The sequence below is a fragment of the Felis catus genome, chromosome D3, assembly GCF_018350175.1.
Source record: "Felis catus isolate Fca126 chromosome D3, F.catus_Fca126_mat1.0, whole genome shotgun sequence".
NCBI classification, from domain to species: domain Eukaryota; kingdom Metazoa; phylum Chordata; class Mammalia; order Carnivora; family Felidae; genus Felis; species Felis catus.
The window spans coordinates 76794517-76812744 of NC_058379.1; the positions used below are offsets into that span (position 1 = coordinate 76794517).

The 18228-nt window shown below is 45.0% G+C and overlaps 1 protein-coding gene and 1 pseudogene across 17 annotated transcripts in view; one reads left to right on the plus strand and one right to left on the minus strand.

The window, feature by feature from the left end:
* NEDD4L (NEDD4 like E3 ubiquitin protein ligase) overlaps window positions 1-18228 on the plus strand; it is a 346987-nt gene that overhangs the window by 194131 nt on the left and 134628 nt on the right. For 5 of the 17 annotated variants that reach the window (XM_023242040.2, XM_023242041.2, XM_023242042.2 and 2 more), the window contains one exon: window positions 1183-1236. In XM_023242040.2, the coding sequence (XP_023097808.1) occupies window positions 1183-1236 (54 nt within the window). Of the gene's footprint in view, window positions 1-1182; window positions 1237-4446; window positions 6339-18228 lie in introns of those variants that run through there. The other 12 variants (XM_045042411.1, XM_023242038.2, XM_023242039.2 and 9 more) reach the window with 12 other exon arrangements.
* On the minus strand, window positions 8360-8478 carry LOC111557420 (annotated as a pseudogene).

Here is an 18228-nt window from a genome sequence, read left to right on the forward strand (position 1 = left end):
ACAGCCTGTGGGCCTGTGGATGCATGACCTTCATAGAGCTTCTAGACAGATCCTAAACCCCCTATCCATCTGCTTGCTCCATCACTGAGCTGAGGCCAGGCCATGGGGCCAGACGCCCGTAATGCAGTCCGAGCTGCGCTGTCCTCTCAAACCGTATTTCGTTCCACTTCCCACGTGAAGCAGCCCAGACTTCATCACAGTGGACCTGAATCCCACCTCTGGCTCTGCCACCCACAACTTTTGTGACCCTAGAACTCCATCTGAGGACGCATTCTCTGTGGGTTCCTTACCTCTCCCGTAGGAGAGAGAAGTCCTCACTTGATCGGGTAGTTTGCAGGATTTACATGCGATCATGTAAATAAGCGTGCTGACCGCCATGTCTCACATGTGATTGGTTGTAAATAAATGGCTGTCGAGCCAGAATGATGATGCCTGCCATTTTGGTGACGTTTCGGTAAAGAGAAGCAAAAACATACTGAAAGCCCAGGAGCTCAGACGTTGACCCCATGGTTGCTGGAAGTGAGGACATCTTTTATTTCTGTGTTCTAATTTCAAAGCGTGGGCTCTGGAGACCAGCAGGTCGGACCTGGTTGGGGTCCTTAGTTGCTGTGCGTACCAGCTGTGGGCTCTTGGGCGAGTTACTTTCGCTCCTCATTTGCAAAATTGGGGGAGCAGCTCTCCATCATAGGTTGCTGTCAGGATTAAATGAGATCATGTGTTTTTAATATTTAATAAGCAGACAGTGCCTTACAAAATGAGCATGCAGTGGTAAATAGCTCGTTTTGCTATTTTCTTCATTTTTGTCGTGGCTGGTATCGTTATCGTTATAGGCTTAAGAGATTTCCTCAGGCCTAGACCTTTGTGAAGATGTCACCTTGGTCTCCATGTCTTTGTAGAGGAGGTTTAGAAGCTCCCTCAAACTATTTGAAATTTCCTTTGCAGCTGAAAGCTTTTTCTGCTAATACACCTACAGACTAGCATGGAATAGGCATAGAATAATACAGAAATCAATAATAGAAAACGTGACTTACTAGATACAGGATTGACAAAAGGGTAAGCTAATTATATTTAGATTACACAAGTGACCTGGGTGCCTAATAAAGCATTTTATTCTTTGTCTTATTTTAACCTTTGAACCATTCCTGCCCGTTTTTGAAAATAATATTTGTGTCCCCTTTATAGGTAAACCCATCTAATCACAGACTCCTGTTTGAAGTATTTGATGAAAACAGATTGGTAAGTGGGTCCTAGCTCTTGATTTTTGCTTCATTTTTTAAAAACTGAATTTTAAAGCAGCATTTTCGAATTCTGTCATCTGTGTTGTATTTCTAGTAGTACATATGCACCCCCACCGCCAAGACCGTCTTTGTCCTATTACTATTTTATGATTCCAACAAATACTTTCGTATGGCTAGGATAGGAAATTTATTTGTATATATGCATGTTTTCATCACAGTCTGTATTAATGAAAATCACACTAGTGATGTATCAGAGCCTACGCCTATGCTGTTACATTGGTCCTATCCAACAGTAGGCACATCTGTAAAGAAGCCATCACTCGTATAAATAAACCTTTCAGGCACTTTTAAATATAAGCCAGACTACAACCCTTTTACCCACTCAATAGCAAATCTATGGTGATTCTCTTTGGGAAAGCAAAAATCTAATTAACATTATATAGCAAAAAGGGTGTCTATATTTAGCAGGCAGAATTAAGCTGTATTTGAAAAGTGGGACCTTCTCAAGGGAAATTCATAGAAGGTACCTTTAAAGAACCAAAGATACGCCTGAAACGTGAAACTCATACAGATATGCTATATATAGATTGATAGGTGAGATATGGCCATATTTCATATCTATTTATATAATATATATGACTGAGACTTCGTTTTAAAAATGAAATTTCAGAAGCAAATTTGGCTTAAAGGCTTTTGGCAGAATCAGCTAACTAGAGTGGAGTGTATTCATAAGGTGTACCCACAAGCCAAATACTCCAGCTATGAAGATGAACATAATTATGTTCTGTGTAAGCCTTTAAGGAACTCTCAAAAGTGGTATCAAAAGTCACTGTAGTCTATTGTCAGTTGTATTCAAATTTACTTTCCATGAAACTTGTGTATATTTCTTTAAAAGGAGTGTTCTTGTTTAAAAAAAAAGGTAAACCTTATAAAAGAGACGCTGAACTATAGAGAACAAATTGAGGGTTGATGGAGGGAGGTGGGTGGGTGATGGGCATTAAGGAGGGCACTTGGGATGAGCACTGGGTGTTGTATTTGAGCGATGAATCCTCAACTCTGCTCCTGAAGCCAATATTACACTATATGTTAGCTAACTAGAACTTAAGCAAAAACTTGAAACAAAGGAGTGGTCTTATGAATCCTTCTTGCCGCTGATTTAAGCTGAAACTCCCAAGTTTTTGAGTAGCTTAAACTTAATAGAATGTTTGAGGAGGAGCCTTAAAATGCAATGCCTTTAACTCTCTGCCCTTGCACATGAGACAAGCGAGTCCTAGAGCCTTTTCAGAATTGAGACAGGTCAGCCAGGGGTAGCACTGTGGTGGGGTCTGCTGTCCTCCTAAGTCCTCAGGCCGATGGTGGTGAATAGCCGGGCCTTTCACCCTTATGATGGAACTTGGGAGGATATTTAATCTCCTGGCCTTGGTATTATTCTTCAAATTGGAAAGCCAACCGATTCTGGCCTACGGTACTGGTGCATTTTCTATTGGAATATATGGAGTCTTGATGGCTTCACATTGAACTCAGCGTTTCTTACCTTAGGTGAGAAGGTAAGAAAGGTGGCAATGCCGAATAACGAAGTCCCTTCTTCTGCTTGTGTGTCTGAAGTTACTTTCTTACTAAATTGAATGAGAGATTCAGATGAGGGCGCGCCTGTTAGCGCTCCGTGTCTCATCGAGCAAATAACTGAACCAGGCAATGTTCAGTAGAGTGTCAGTCCGTGGAGACATAGATACATCCACATACTAATCCTTATTCTCTCGTGTACTGAGAATAAAAACGCCTCTCCAAAGTGAAAAAAGGCTCAGCATCGAGGAAAAATTGCCCCTTGGCAGATGCGTTGCAGTTCATTGTTTTTCTTTTTAAAAAAGAAATTCGTGGGCGCCTGGGTGGCGCAGTCGGTTAAGCGTCCGACTTCAGCCAGGTCACGATCTCGCAGTCCGTGAGTTCGAGCCCCGCGTCAGGCTCTGGGCTGATGGCTCGGAGCCTGGAGCCTGTTTCCGATTCTGTGTCTCCCTCTCTCTCTGCCCCTCCCCCGTTCATGCTCTGTCTCTCTCTGTCCCAAAAATAAATAAACGTTGAAAAAAAAAATAAAATAAAATAAAATAAAATAAAAGAGAAATTCGCTGTAAAAGAAAGTCACTTCCCATTTCCGTTGTCTAAAACGGTGACTGTTGTTGAGATGACCTTGCTGTGGACCCTAAACTATCCTTCCAAACCCGAAAGGGCTTTGAACGCAGAGCTCTAAGAAATGAGGTGTGAATGAATAGACGCTTGACCTGCAAAATTGTGCTTTATGGTAACTGCTACCTAACTTGGCCCCAGGCTGTTTTCAGTGTAGTCACCAGGCACTGAATGCTGGTGGTGGTGTTCCTTGCTTCATTGGCTCTTAATCGAGCTAAGATAATCCATGGCTGTAGCGGTACTTGGCAGTTTCAGCATTAAACAAACCAGTTTCCATTTCTCTCATGGAGATCGTTTTTGGCATTTTAAACACAAGCCTTTAGAAAACAGGTTTGGATGTATGTAAACACAGGGTTAATCCTCTACACCCTCAATTCCAGAGCTGTTGACAAAGTCATGCTTTGCGGATTTTAAAATAAACTTTTTGTCACTCTTTACAGCTTGGTATTTTTCCCTCCCATTTTCTATTGCCTTCTAAATAAGCTTCTTTGTTAACTAACTGACGTTTCTGGATCACGAAAAATAGTAAGTTTGAAACACACAGAATATATCCAAGTTGACTACAAATCCGACGACAGTTTTTTGAACTTGGGCTTTTATTACTTAGGTCCATTTTGGCTCTGCACAAAAATGGTAAGATTCCATGTTTGTGATAATGCTGCTGACTTCTCACCGGAAAACAGCTCCGGGCAGCCTTTTTTTCTGTATGGTATTTAAGTTAACTCACTACAAAAACCACATTCACACCCTTCTTCAATTTTCCTTCCTTTTCTGGTGGGGATGGGGGGGGGGGCTTGATGGTGATTATTTTCCCTCCCATCTGGCATAGAAGAGAATGTTTTCTCCAGCTGGGCTCCTTGTCCCTGGTACCTCCATGCCTGACAGTCATATTATGTGTGAGATCGCACCCCCCACCCCCAGCCCTTTTCAATGAAAAATACAGTAGTAGGAGGCAGAGAGCTAACTGACAGCGTTCTGAGTTGTGCCTCCCTCCACTTAGCTATTTTGTTACTTGTAGATCATGGTCTAATTATTTAGCATAAAGGGACACTAGTCCTGTGGGGTGTGTAATCATATTTATAGTACCTTTTATTAGTTTGCATTCCATCGTGGTAATGTGGTGATATCATAAATAACAGAGAAACATAATATCCAATGCTTGTGAAAGGGTTTTCCTGCAGCCAGGGAATTTTTCCTTGTCGTTAATTTGGCTTGCCGGGGAGGTGGGGAAATAACAGTGTGTGCTCATGTGTTCAATTCCCGGTCTCGAGCATTGGTTAGAGAGTCCCAGCGCCCTGCCTCGATCGGAAAGAACTGTCCCGTGAATTTGATGCGGTTTAGATTTATAGCAGCATGGCTTGGACTGTGTTTGCTGCCTTAGTCAGCTGTGAGAGCTCCCTGCTGGGGCCACTCCTGTCTGATGGAAAAGCAGCAGCTGGGAAGGTGCTGTTTCAGGCTCTTGCTGTTTAAAAAAAAAAAAAAAAAGAGAGAGCAGGAGAGGGGGGAAAAACTCCACTAAGTCCACAAGCTGGCATTGGAGGGGGAGACCGTGGTCATGTGGTTCTGGCCATCCTACCCTCTGTCACAGTGTGGATGAGAGCTTTTTGCTCTTATCCAATCATGCCTGGAATGCCGCTTGCCACTTGGGTTATTTCTGCTATCTGTCGCTCTTGGTGCCGCAGTGCTAACGGTTTGGCAGATGGGACACTTTTTCTTGGAGTTTGTGCCTTCGGTTTTTGACTTCTGGCAGCGCCGGGCTTGCCTTTGCCGCTCGCCCTCTCCCTCCCTGCCCCCCTGGGCACCATGGCCCATCGGCTTCGGTTTCATTTTGGCTCTGGGCGCAGCAACACAGCCCCCGAGTCCGAGATCCTAGACCAGGAGAGGGAAGACGACTTTTTCATGGCATTCCACACGCTCCCGCGGAGGAGCGGCGCGCACCCCTTCGCCCAGCACGGAGCGGAGGACGGCGGCGGCCTGCAGGAGGCCGTGGGCGCGCTCAAGCGCAGCACGTCCATGTTCATCCCGCAGCTCCTGGGCCCGCTCGACGCGCGGCCCACCCGCAGCTCGTCCGTGCAGATCTCGCTGCAGCGCAAGGCGGCCGACGGCGCCCCCGACGCGGGCGCGCCCCCCGAGGGCCTGGACGGCGATGCGGGCTCGGCACCTCGAGCCGGCGGCCCGGAGCCCCCGGAGCCCGAGACCCCCGGGAGCTCGCCTCCGAGGGCCGCCCGGGCCCCGGGCCCGCAGCTCAACGGCACGTGCGGCCGCCAAGCGCCGGGCCCCGCTGCCTGCGAAGGCCGCGAAGAGGCCTCCCGGGGCCCCGAGGGTGGCGGCGGCGGCGGCGGGCTGCGGATCCAGCACCGCGCCTCCAGCGCCGATGTGCGCCAGGTGAGGCTGACGCCCTTCGGGGCCGAAGGCCAGAGCAGCCCTTCGGCGCCGGAGCCCAGGCGCTGGTCCCTGCAGCACGTTCCGGATGCTTCTGGAAGCTCTGGGAAGCGCTGCTTCGTCTTCCAGTTGCAGCAGCCACAACCGGGCGCTCCGGGGCTGGGCGGTGACTTCAACTTCGGCTTCACCGGCACGAAGGGCGACCGGCTGGTGAGGTACCCCCGCATCCGGCTGGAGAGGAGCACCTCGTACCCCACGCAGCCCCGAGCGGAGCGCGGGAGCCCCACGGAAGAGCGAGGCCACCCGGGTCACCCGGAGACGCCGCCTCGGGGCCGCAGGGGGGCTCCCGAAATCCACAGGACGAACTCGGTGGAAAGGACGCCACAGGGGCAGGGCTGCACGTTTAAGATCAGGCAGGATCAAAACGCGGGGCAACAGCACTTCAGAATTCTCGTGACTCGGGGGCCGGAAGAGGCCCCCCAGAATCCCGAGGAGAATAACGCCAGCAGCCCCGGTTCCACGGTAGCTGGCTCCCCGGTAAGTTGGCGTGCGTGTCGGTGTGACCGCGGGTCTGCAGGGACTGAGTCAAGCCAGAAGGCTTCTTCGGCAGCCTAATTAAAACAGACTTCATCCTCTTCCTTTCTGGGAGTTTCCAATGTAACAATGTCTGGCCGAGCTCTGAGATCATGATTTGTAGCCCCGTATTTGGTAGAGGCCCATAAAACTAGCTAGCGTTTAAGAAGATACCGTTTCTTTAGATCCTAAAAGTCGAATAACGTTGACTTCAGAAGTTTTGAAGATCCGCACAATCCTTGCACCCCCACCCCCACCCCTTTCCACCTTCTGAATAAAAGAATTTAAAAAACTTAACTTTAATCTGCGGGTGACTCAACGTGTTGACATTGGAAACGCATTTAAAAGCCAGTCACTTGCGCGCGTAGCCTGCGATAACAGTTTTATTTAAAAATAATCAGGTCTAACAAAGGTGAGAGAATATTGCAACACTTGAGTGGAGGCTCTTAACTAAGTGCATGTAAAGTCTGATCAGTTCTTAATGGCCTTTTTGCTGTGGAGGGTTGGCCCTGGTTATATAATTTATTGTCTTTGGGTTTTTGTCCCATTAAGGAGTACTGCAGAAGAGTAGTCACGCTAATGGGACAGTAAGAAGTGTGATTTTGAAGCAGATGGGCTCATGGGCCAGGGCTGGGCAAAACTGCCTGGGGACTTGTTAATGGTTAGGTGGTGGTGGCTGTGCAGCTGAACACGGGCCACTTGAGTGTCTAAGCCAGACGCTGCATGTAGAATAGCCAGTGCCCTGTCTCCAGCTGTGGAAACAGACGCCCTAGAACAGACTTTGGCCTTTGTTTCTCTTGTGTTCCTGCGCTCTCCCTTTCCGTGAAATGGAGTGCGGGAAGACAGCTGCTAACTTCACCAAGCAAATGATGACTCTGCAGCTTTCATGGTTGATAGTGGGATGAAAAGCGTTGCATCAGTTAGCCTTCCCTTCCCTAGTAATCACCAGCCACTGAGTGCTCTGTTTCAACAACACGCTCCTTGTCTGTTGAATTGGGTTCCCCCCCCCCACCCCCCCGGGTTTGTGGGATGGCTGGTTTGGAGGACATGGTCATGAAACACGTAGGGAACATTTTGTTTGGGTTTTAGCTGTGCACTGTGACTTTTCAAAGCGGATGGCTGAGTGTTACTGTGGGATTGTATCTTCTTTTGTTGCTGTGTGTTCAGAAATGTTTTTGGCTGTTCAAGCAAACTGTATCACGTTGTCACCATTTTGAGGACGTAATCAGATGCTAAATGCAAATACGATAGTTTTCCTGGTATCATGTAAATGTTTCTTCTTCTGTTCTCTTCCATACTTTTTTTTTTTTTTTTTTAATGTCTAACCCTTTTGTTAGGACATGTCTAAGTGCTTAGTCTTGAACTCAGCCAATACCATTTTTATATCATTGTACACATTTCGGTAGCATTTTGATATTACAATACTTCTAACCTTCATCCCAAGAAAGTGTGTCAAACAGTTGTAGGCGTCACTGGGCGACACAGTTCCATGCTGAACTTGGACCACCTACCAGCGGAGGTTGGATAAGCCAAATGCATTCCTAAAGTTAGCTTTTTTTTTTCCTTTTAAGTTTGTTATTTATTTTAAGACAGAGGTGGGGAGAGAGAGAGAGAATCCTAAACAGGCTTTTTGCTGACCGGGCAGAGCCCGACGCAGGGCTTGAACCTGCGAACCGTGAGTTCATGACCTGAGCTGAAACCAAGAGTCGGACACTTAGCTACCCCGGCGCCCCTGCATTCCTAAAGTTTTGATAACTCTTCAGTTCTATTGCCAAAAACTTAAACCATTTTGTAGTTAGATGTCGATGTTAGATGGGATTTGTATAAAGTCTCATTTGGCTTGAGATTTCTAATGTAATTAGAAAGTAAATAGAATATACTAAAAATTATGGGTTGATACAAGGGCTAGCCCTCGAAAGGGCTATTAAAGTGGGGAACAGATTTCCTCAAATTTGGAAACTTAAGGTCTAGTATAAAGAGCTTTTCTTGAGAACAAGTTTGGTCACAGTTTTATAGGTGTGGTTTTCACATGTGAATTTTTAATCAGTAATAATCGCGCCTCGGATAAACCTCATTGGCTACGATACCGCCACTGCGCAAAGCTCATATGTGAATTTTTATATATCTGTGTATTTTTGTTCACATACTTGAATTGGTAAATGGTTGGTCAGCAGCTGGTGCTTTCTAAGCAACAACTTTTTTCTTTATGAAGCAAAAACAAAACTCGTCACGTAACAGACCTGTCGGCCCCATTCAGCACTTTGTCTGCGTTTCATACGGGCAGGGGTGTTCGGCGTAGGCAGCAGCGACCCTGGCCTTATTTATCTTGAGGGAAAACATTCACTTGGACGTCTGCAGTCTGGCTGCCACCAGTCTTTTTTCATGGTTCTCATATCTGCTGCTTTGGTGGAAAGGGTACTTTATTACTAGGTCACGTGAGAAATTGACTAAAATCCTTTGCAGTCTGGTTTTTAAATGACGTGAGAAATCTTGCTTCGTTGGGCAGACCACTCAGGATTCCTCTTACAAATGTGCTCATCTTGTATAGTCTGTGCCTTCGACCTTAGTACAAGGTTATCCTGTTGAGTATTTTTCTGTGTCTCTGCTCCCACACATCCTATTGGGAGTAAACCTCACATGTAACATGACTTCAAAAAACGTTAACCAGCTAGATTCCTGGGGAAGAAAAATACACGGAAACCCCTTGCGCTGATGTTTTTCCATCTGGCCCACCACCCTTTCACTGAAGTCGAATTGCTTCTTGTAGTCATCCGTTATGATCTTTCAGAGGGCTTAGAACTGCGCTATCCTGTTTGTGGCATTATGAACCAGTCATTTAAAGGAGGACTTATTGGGGGCTCCTCCAGTCATTTAAAGGAGAACTTATTGGGGGCTCCTGGGTGGCTCCGTCGGTTAAGGGTCCAACTTCAGCTCAGGTCATGAGCTCATGGTTCGTGGGTTCGAGCCCCATGTCGGGCTCTGGGCTGACAGCTCAGAGCCTGCAGCCTGCTTCAGATTCTGTCTCTGGCTCTTTCTGCCCCTCCCCAGCTTGTGCTCTGTCTCTCTGTCTCTAAAATAAACATGAAAAATTTTTTTAAAAAAATAAAGGAGATCTTCTTTTCTTAGTTTTTGAGTTGTTTGGTTTGCTTACAGACTGCTTAACTGTATTCAAGTTTTTCCGAGGAGGTAGGATCACTGTTTGCCCGTACGGGTGCCCCTGTTCAACACCGTTTCAGGCAGAGTCACAACTAGGTTCTGCATTTTAGCAGCTAAGTTCTCTGATCCCATTAAGTTAAGTGTCCAAGGTCCACTGTGGATGTAACAACAATACACTGGGCGCTTGGAAAGTTTCAGAGGCTGTCTCCAGTTGCTTGTGGACATGGTTTCTAACGGAAACAGAGGGAGGAGGGTCAGGGGGGCCAAAACAGGTATTCTCCCACCCACTACGTATACTATTAGGGAAGGGAGTGTTTCCCTTTTACTTCCACCCTAGGGTCTCTGCCTTTCCATGCGCCCTCTCAGCGGACCTACACTTCACAGAAGCAGTAATAATAATAATCTGTTGGGATTAAACATTCACTTTACTATAAATGACAAAGGAATACCCCAACTATTTCTGTTTGGGGGGGGAGTAATTTTAGTTTGAACCTCTTTTAGAGAAGATGATTTTACTGTACAGAAAAATCTCAACAATAGTATTAGCTAGCTGGTGTCACTTTCCTATGAATATATGTATAAACCACCCCTTTGTTTAAAAACATGTCAACAGCAGTGTAACGAATAAGAAAAAAGCTAGTATTCTTTTCATGCCCTTGGGTATTATTGTTGTTGTTGTTTTAAGTTTATTTTTGAGAGAGAGAGAGAGCAGGGGAGGGGCAGAGAGAGAATCCCAAGCACGCTCTGCACTGTGAGTGCAAAGCCCAACGGGGGGCTCAAACCCATGACCTGAGCTGAAACCAACAGCGACACTAATGGACTGAGCCACCCAGGCACGGCTCCCTTGGCGTCTGATTGGGTCCTATAAACATTTTTTCCCTTGAATATAGTAACAGTTTCTTAATGTGATCATGTGATCACATGAGACTATTCCGATACCATGTAACAAAATTTCAACTATTTTTATGGGTGTCTTGTTTCCGCATCCCCCAGTGTTGACCCAGATAGGAGCTTTTACACACAGACAAGTATGCTTGCAGTGGAATCTCATGTCTCTCTGTAGCACTTCACCTTGAAGAATGCCTTCGTTTACTGTAACTGACATCCCATTGCAGAAGCATTGCCTCTCTCAGCCTTCCCTGCTATCGTGTGAAATAGTGCTGTTTTCCTGTTTGATGTGATGGTATGTGATGCTGTCATTAGGTGTGGAAACTAGCATATCAGATCACTTTGTTTGTGCATAATGGGAATTTAAAAAAATACCTTTGCACAATTTAAAAGTCCGTGTAGCCAAACAAGCAGTTAAATGCTTCTAATGATGTAACGTTTTTGCTGAAAATTTTGGAGACGGTGCCTCCATTCGGTGCCTTGCAGCACTAGCTTCACAGAGAGAGGGGCAGCTTTGGAGACCCACCGAGGCAGCTTGGGCAGTTGATTGACGTGTCTGGGGGGCAGTCAGAAGCCCTCTCTGAGCCTGCTCATAGGTGAAAAATGAGGGTAAAAGTGTTAAGCTCACAGGTTTGTGGTGAGGTTTAAAAGAGACAACAAATGTGCAAGTTCCTGATTGGTGTTAATGTAGGGGTTGTTTTCCTTCTTGACCATGTATTTGTAATACACAGATTTTTCTCCGAGGAAGATAATTAAGTTAACTGTGAACAGTTTTTGATCAACATTAGGCACAGCATGGACTTAAGGCATACCTGGAAGTGTTTAATAACTAGCTTTGAAATGTCCTTCCTGCTGTCATCTCATCTATCCCGAGTCTCTGGCCGTCGGATAATCAGCATCCCAGATCCCTAACACCACCTGTGACGACAGTCCTTGAAAAGAATCGAATTCGTGAGCTGTGCATTGTAGAAAAGGACTTGGAGTTGTATTTGCTGTATTGAATTTTGAAACTCTGAAACATCTATTTTGGCTTTTCAGACACGCTATATTTTTATATCATTTTGCTATGACTTTTCCATTGGTTGAGTTTACTTTTCCTTCTTAAAGGTTGAGGCTTTTGAGCAACACTGATGTTATCTGTACAAAATCTCTGCACTGTATGATTTGCAAATGAGGATAGTATCTGGGAATAGGCCTTATCAGATACTGCCTTTCAGAGGGTTTTCATAAATGCTGCAGCTGTCTCTCTTGGCTAAGCCTGGTGCCAGAGTTCCTAGGCATTGAAATTAATCTATAATTTTGTAACACATGTTAATAAGAAAATTGTTACCTCTACCTAAAAGTTCACAATACCAGAAGAAATTTATTGCACGTAAGAATTATCTTAAAACATAATGAAATGTTGGGTGTCTGTACAGTTGATGGTTTAAAACTGAGCCTAATCTCAACGATAATGTATTTATACAGCTTGAGATGATGAAGCACATTTTTAACAAAAATAAGTGCATATTATTTAAAAAAATTTTTTTTTTAATGTTTATTTCTGAGGCAGAGAGAGAGAGAGCATGAGTGGGGGAGGGTCAGAGAGAGAGGGAGACACAGAATCAGAAGCAGGCTCCAGGCTCCAAGCTGTCAGCACAGAGCCCGACGCGGGGCTCGAACCCACGAACCGCGAGATCATGACCTGAGCCGAAGTCGGTCGCTCAACCGACTGAGCCACCCAGGCGCCCCTAAGTGCATATTATTATTGCTGAGCTAGATTACTGCCCTAAATGCTTTGACTTTATTATTATTTTTTTAGCTGTTAATAATACTACCAATACATTTGCAATAATGAGGAAAAAGCCGGAAATTGACAGATGGTGTCAAAACTATTGATCGAATGCATAAATACCAGAATATCCAAGTTTCCACTATAATTGCTAAAAGAAGCTTTGGAAACCGAGTTCCAGAATTGCCTGGGGATTATTGAGAGGTTTAATGTCCTGTTTTTGGTCATCCAGTTGCCTTGATTTCCACCAGGCATCATAATATAACCGTGTCCTACCCAAGAGAGAAGAGAACCCCAAGACAGTCTACCTGCTATATACACCCAGCTCCAGTTTAAAGATTAAGAGGGCCTAAAGGGATAGGGTGTTGAAAATGTTAGTTATAATCTGTATTTCAGGAGGTCTGTGATTTTTTTTCTGGGCAAATGGAGGTTCTTGAAAGATTTTTAGCTTTTCTCATTATGCATCGTGGATGAATAAATGTTCTCAATGAATGTTCCTTTCTGAACCTTGTTTATTATTCCACTCCAGCTTATTTGGGCGAACTGGAGTCCCGAGGGCTATAAAAAAACAAGGAAAACAGGTGGCCTCAAAGTAAGCGGTCGACGTCCTCGCCGGTTCCGTGCTGTCCTGAGTTGACACTTTGGTGGTCTCCAGGCATCACCACGTTGTAACAGGAAGTTGGGCTCTCGGTACGGAGGTTGGAAGAGATTGAATTTCAAGAAGCCTGCTTTTTATACCCTGATCGTTTTAGAACCATGAACTGTTCTGACACTTTGGAATCAAGTGCTTAACGGGAAGGGAGGGGTCCTGGAATGAACGTATCAGAAATTGGGTTGGAGGGGGTCCTCTTTCCTTCAGAGTGACTGCCGTTGCTACACTTAGTGTTCAGATCCTTTGGATCAATTCCTTGAGAAGCCTGCCTTAACTAGCTATTCTTTTTTGTTTCATTTTAGAGAGAGCACTCAATAGGGAGAGGGGCAGAGGGGGAGAGAGAGAATCTTAAGTAGGCTCCACACGCAGCATGGAGTCTGATGGACGCAGAGCTCGATCCCACGACCCTGGATCATGACCTGAGCCAAAACCAAGAGTTGGACGCTCAACCAACAGAACCGTCCAGGTGCCCCGACTGCCTGTTCTTTGAAACCATCCTGTGTTTATTTTAGTGTTAAGTGCTGTGCCATATTCTGCTTACTGGATAAGCAGAAAGTGGCAGGGGACGGAGGGTGGATTTACTCCAGGGAGACGAGACCAGCATTTCCCCCAGCAAAACTGCCTTGCGGAGCCCCTGGAATTTATTTACACAGCCTGCTTTTGTGACTGACTTGTTATAGATCAGAATGAGTCACGAGGCTTTCACAGCCCTCATCTCGTAATTTTGAGGAATCTGCTTGCAACCTGTGGTCTTTCATCATGTTACCTACCTCTTTCTGGGGGGGCTAAGAAAGGGTAGGGAGGGTACTAGGCATAGCAAACATTTGATGATTCAAACAGTTGGATAGATTCACAGTTCTTATTCTCTCTGTAGGCCAATCCGGAACTGATAGACCTTTAAAGTATACTTAATGACCCACATGTCATATCTATTTCCTCGAGAGAGACTTTCATAATCATGTGTATTTCTTGACTTTTTTTTTTCATAGTCTTTTAAAATACATGATTAGATACTTGACTCTTGAGGGAGGGGGGATAAAGCTGCTTTTCTGGAATTGAATAGAAATTCAGATTTTTTTGAATTGAATAGAAAAGGTGAGCTGCAGCAGAAATGTCAAAATGTGTACCTGAAGCTCCAGCCAAAAAACCTAGCACTTCTTCAAAGCAGGGAGCTTCTGGCTAGGAGTTCTGTTGTTCAGCCAACAACTCCCTGCCCCTTCCCTAAGGACTTTGGCTGAGTTGACCACAACTCCCTGCCCCTTCCCTAAGGACTTTGGCTGAGTTGACCCTGCACACTTACAGCACAGCTCTGGGGTTCTTTCTTATTCTCCTCATCAGTGACAATGCCTTAATTTTAGATTCAGTTCAGTAGATATGCACTGATTGTATTTTCCACTGGGGGAAAAGAGACACTAAATTGTAACAAAACTCTGAACTTTTGATGCAGTCTTAATATTTAAGTTGACTCAACCTCTTACAGTAGTAGAAACCATGCTTAAAAAAAAGATTGGAGTGGGGGGCGCCTGGGTGGCTCAGTCAATTAAGGGTTCACCTTTGGCTCAGGTCATGATCTCACAGTTTGTAAGTTCAAGCCCTGCATCGGGCTCTACGCCGACAGCTTGGAGTCTGGAGCCTGCTTCGGATTCTGTGCCTCCCTCTCCCTCTGCTCAGGCGCTCCCTCCCCACCTTAAAAATAAATAAACATTATAAAAATTTTATTAAAAACGTAAAAAATTCTGGCACAGTATTCTACACATTAACATGCATTATTAGGGTGCCTGGGTATTATATAAAGGACAAAGCAGTAAAAATAGTTTTATGTAAACACAGTGTGCCTAAGGGCCTGCCTGCACCCTCCGTTGAAATCCTACGAGCAAGAGGTGCTCCTGCATTTTGTAATCCGGCACTGACTTCTAGCTAACGTGTGCAGGAGTCATTCTTGAGTTTTCTACCTATAAACTTAGAGAGCTGTGTGTTCCCTTAGGAATTATGTCGGCTAGTTCCTTTCGGCTTTAAGATGAGGAAGTTGAGCATTATTTTTGCAGTTGCAGAGAACATTCTTTGTATCTCACAAGCGTGAAGTGATTGTTTCCTAATACTGCACGTGCCCTTTCTGTACGTGCAGCTACTACTTGGTGTTAGAAACCTAAGAGGTTGGGAAGCCTCACTTCTTAGAGCTTTCCAGATGGCAGACGGGATAGTGGACATGAGGCGTAGCCCGCAGAAGTGTCGGGCCCTGCATCGGCGGCGGGTGGCAGGTTGCTTACACACGGGATGGGACACTGTGGGTCAGGGGGGACGAGAACCATCGATGTCACGGAGGGGAAGATTGGCACCGGATCTGGAAGGATGACCAGGAGTTTTGTCAGTGGATCAGCGGGAGGGGCTTTGTTCAAGAGACTGAACGTAGAAGGGACTGCCCGTGATGGGCTTCCTGTGTCGGCCCAGGAATTTCCTTGATCGCGATCGGCAAGTTTCAGATTGTGTTTTGGTGTGAAACTTTGTGGAAAAACTTTGGGGTGCAGTCGTCAGCATGAATAATTCTTCTCTTTCCCGTCAAATGTTGAGCTGAATGAATTCCTTCCTTGCCTGTCCTCTGCCCTTCCACAGAGCTCTTGTATAAGCACCTGCCTGGGTCAGGTCGAGGACAGAAAGATACCAAGACAGTTCATGCCATTGAATGGTGGTAACAGGAGTTAAAGTGGGACCTGTCACTTTTAATGTATCGTAGGGCCATAACCTGAACAGGAATGAGTAAGCTTGATTTATAGGGCTTGCCTCTGTTAATTGTTTACATAGGCACTGGAGAATTTACCCTGAAGAAGGGCTAAAGAAATGAGTATTTTCAGCATCACTCTGCCCTTCTTTCTGTTTGAAATGACATTTGGACATAAGAACATGCTAATCCGTACTCTACGTTATGACACGGGAACCGTTGTATTAATTATGTGTAGTATTTACGCTTGAATTTGTATCCATTTTGACTTAACAAAAAACATATCCAGAAAATAACCCCCATTTCCAACCGTGCGGATTAACCATATTCACTTATACGTGGATGCCGTCATTAAATAAAATGAATAATAATGATTGGATCTAAAACCTAAACCAAGCACTAAAATAAGCTCAAGATTTTAAATCTAGGTTTCAATAATTTCATATAAATTGTTCCACACCATGGAATAGGAAGCAGTTAAAAAATCAGATCTGTGAAGGATGGTAACACTCCTAACCATGGAAGGAGAAAAGGGAATCACCAAGATGGGTAGACTCAGCTATATGAAAGTATTAAATTTCTGAACAGTGAGAAAAATTAACTCGGGAAAACCACAGATGTTTTTCTTAGCGATTAACATGATTTTCTCTCACGGCATCTCTTCTCAGTGTCTGTGATTGTACGTACATAATTTTGCTATCAGGTTAATGTCTGCGTTGCAAAAGTTGTAGTAAATACTAGGAAAATAGCGAGAGTCCTCATTCTCCTGATTCTCCCACCTCTGCCCTGGGAAGTAGGCACAGGGCGGGTGGTAAAACCCAGAGGCATGAACGACAAAGACGTAAGAGCTCACCCTCCAAGCTGCATCACTCTGTGCCTTTCGTGTTAAAAAAAAAAAAAAAAAAAAAAAAAAAAGGTAAATACATTATATAAAACTGGGAGGCCTTGTGGTTGCAAATAGTACACCAAAGTTGCTGGTGGTAGTATTTGTGGATAGGACTTTAGAATGAGTTTCATACATTTAAGCATTTATTTATTTTTTTTAATTTTTTTTTTCAACGTTTATTAATTTTTGGGACAGAGGGAGACAGAGCATGAACGGGGGAGGGGCAGAGAGAGGGGGAGACACAGAATCGGAAGCAGGCTCCAGGCCCTGAGCCATCAGCCCAGAGCCCGACGCGGGGCTCGAACTCACGGGCCACGAGATCGTGACCTGGCTGAAGTCGGACACTTAACCGACTGCGCCACCCAGGCGCCCCACATTTAAGCATTTAAAAATGATAAGGAGGGGCACCTGGGTGGCTTAGTTGGTGAAGCATCCAACTTCAGCTCAGGTCATGAGCTTGCAGTTCATGGGTTCAAGCCCCACATCGGGCTCAGTGCCGACAGCTCGGAGCCTGGAGCCTGTTTCTGATTCTGTGTGTCCCTCCCTCTCTCTGCCCCTCCCCTGCTCGTGCCCTGTCTCTCTGTCTCTCTCACAAAGAAGCAGACATTAAAAAAGTTTTTTTAACGATAAGGCAACTGATAGGTACTGGAATTCTTGTGTTTTGAAATATTGGAGTTAATCCAGAAGGAGTTACAAATCTAAACAGAAGCCTTGCTAAATAGATGCATTTATTCTCTACTTTTTAAGGAGGTTGCTCTCTGTACCCATTACAAAGAACGGATGGATGGAAAGAAGGCCTGTTAAGATTACTGGCTCCCGTTAAAATGATTTGGTGATCGCGCAGCTGTATTTAGGTCTCAGCCATTAGACCTTCTGGATTATGAATGCTCCTTTGATCCTTCCTTGAGTGCATTTGTCACCCAGAATTTTTAAACTTGAAATTTTCTTTTGAGTAAATACATCTACGAAATAGCTAAACCAAGTCGTACATATCATTATTCTTTGCTTGTGAAAACTGACATCACAAGAATATGCTTCCTGAATTTAACATAATTGAGCACTCTAAAAATGTTCCCATTCTAGTTGGATTAATCCCCTACCTTTTGATTGCCACTCAGCTTGGAGCTTATTACTTGGCAGTTTACACAGAAAATGTTCTGTATTTCATGTTTGAAAATCAAGTAGCCTAAACTCCCATGGCACTTTAAACGAAGACTGTTGCCTTTAAGAGGTAACGCCAGAGTCAGTTATTAGAATTGGAGACAGTTCCTGAGAGACTGAGACTTGCATCTCTAGGGAGCTCGGTGAACAAGTAATGTACCGTGTCGTGGCAGGGAGATGCTTTACTTTACACATAACGTTTTATTTATTTATTTATTTTTTTACGTTTATTTATTTTTGAGACAGAGAGAGACAGAGCATGAGTGGGGGAGGGTCAGAGAGAGAGGGAGACACAGAATCCGAGCTGTCAGCACAGAGCCCGACGCGGGGCTCGAACTCACAGACTGAGACATAACATTTTAAACTTGTGAAGGAGGCCGAGACTTTGGGGGATACCTCTGTCCCCAAGGAGCGGATCCTTTTGATGAGAAGAGGGGAATCCCACAAATGAAAGACAGTGGTGGGGGTCCCATGAAGTGGCCTGCTTGCCTCTCTGAGAGCTCCTGGTCTAACCCAGGAACACTGAGAAAGATAAGAAAACAACAACAATATTACTGGTCTCATCTGGGGAACCCTGGAAGGGGACCATATTTAGGGATTAAGGATACATATTGATCTGGGGAC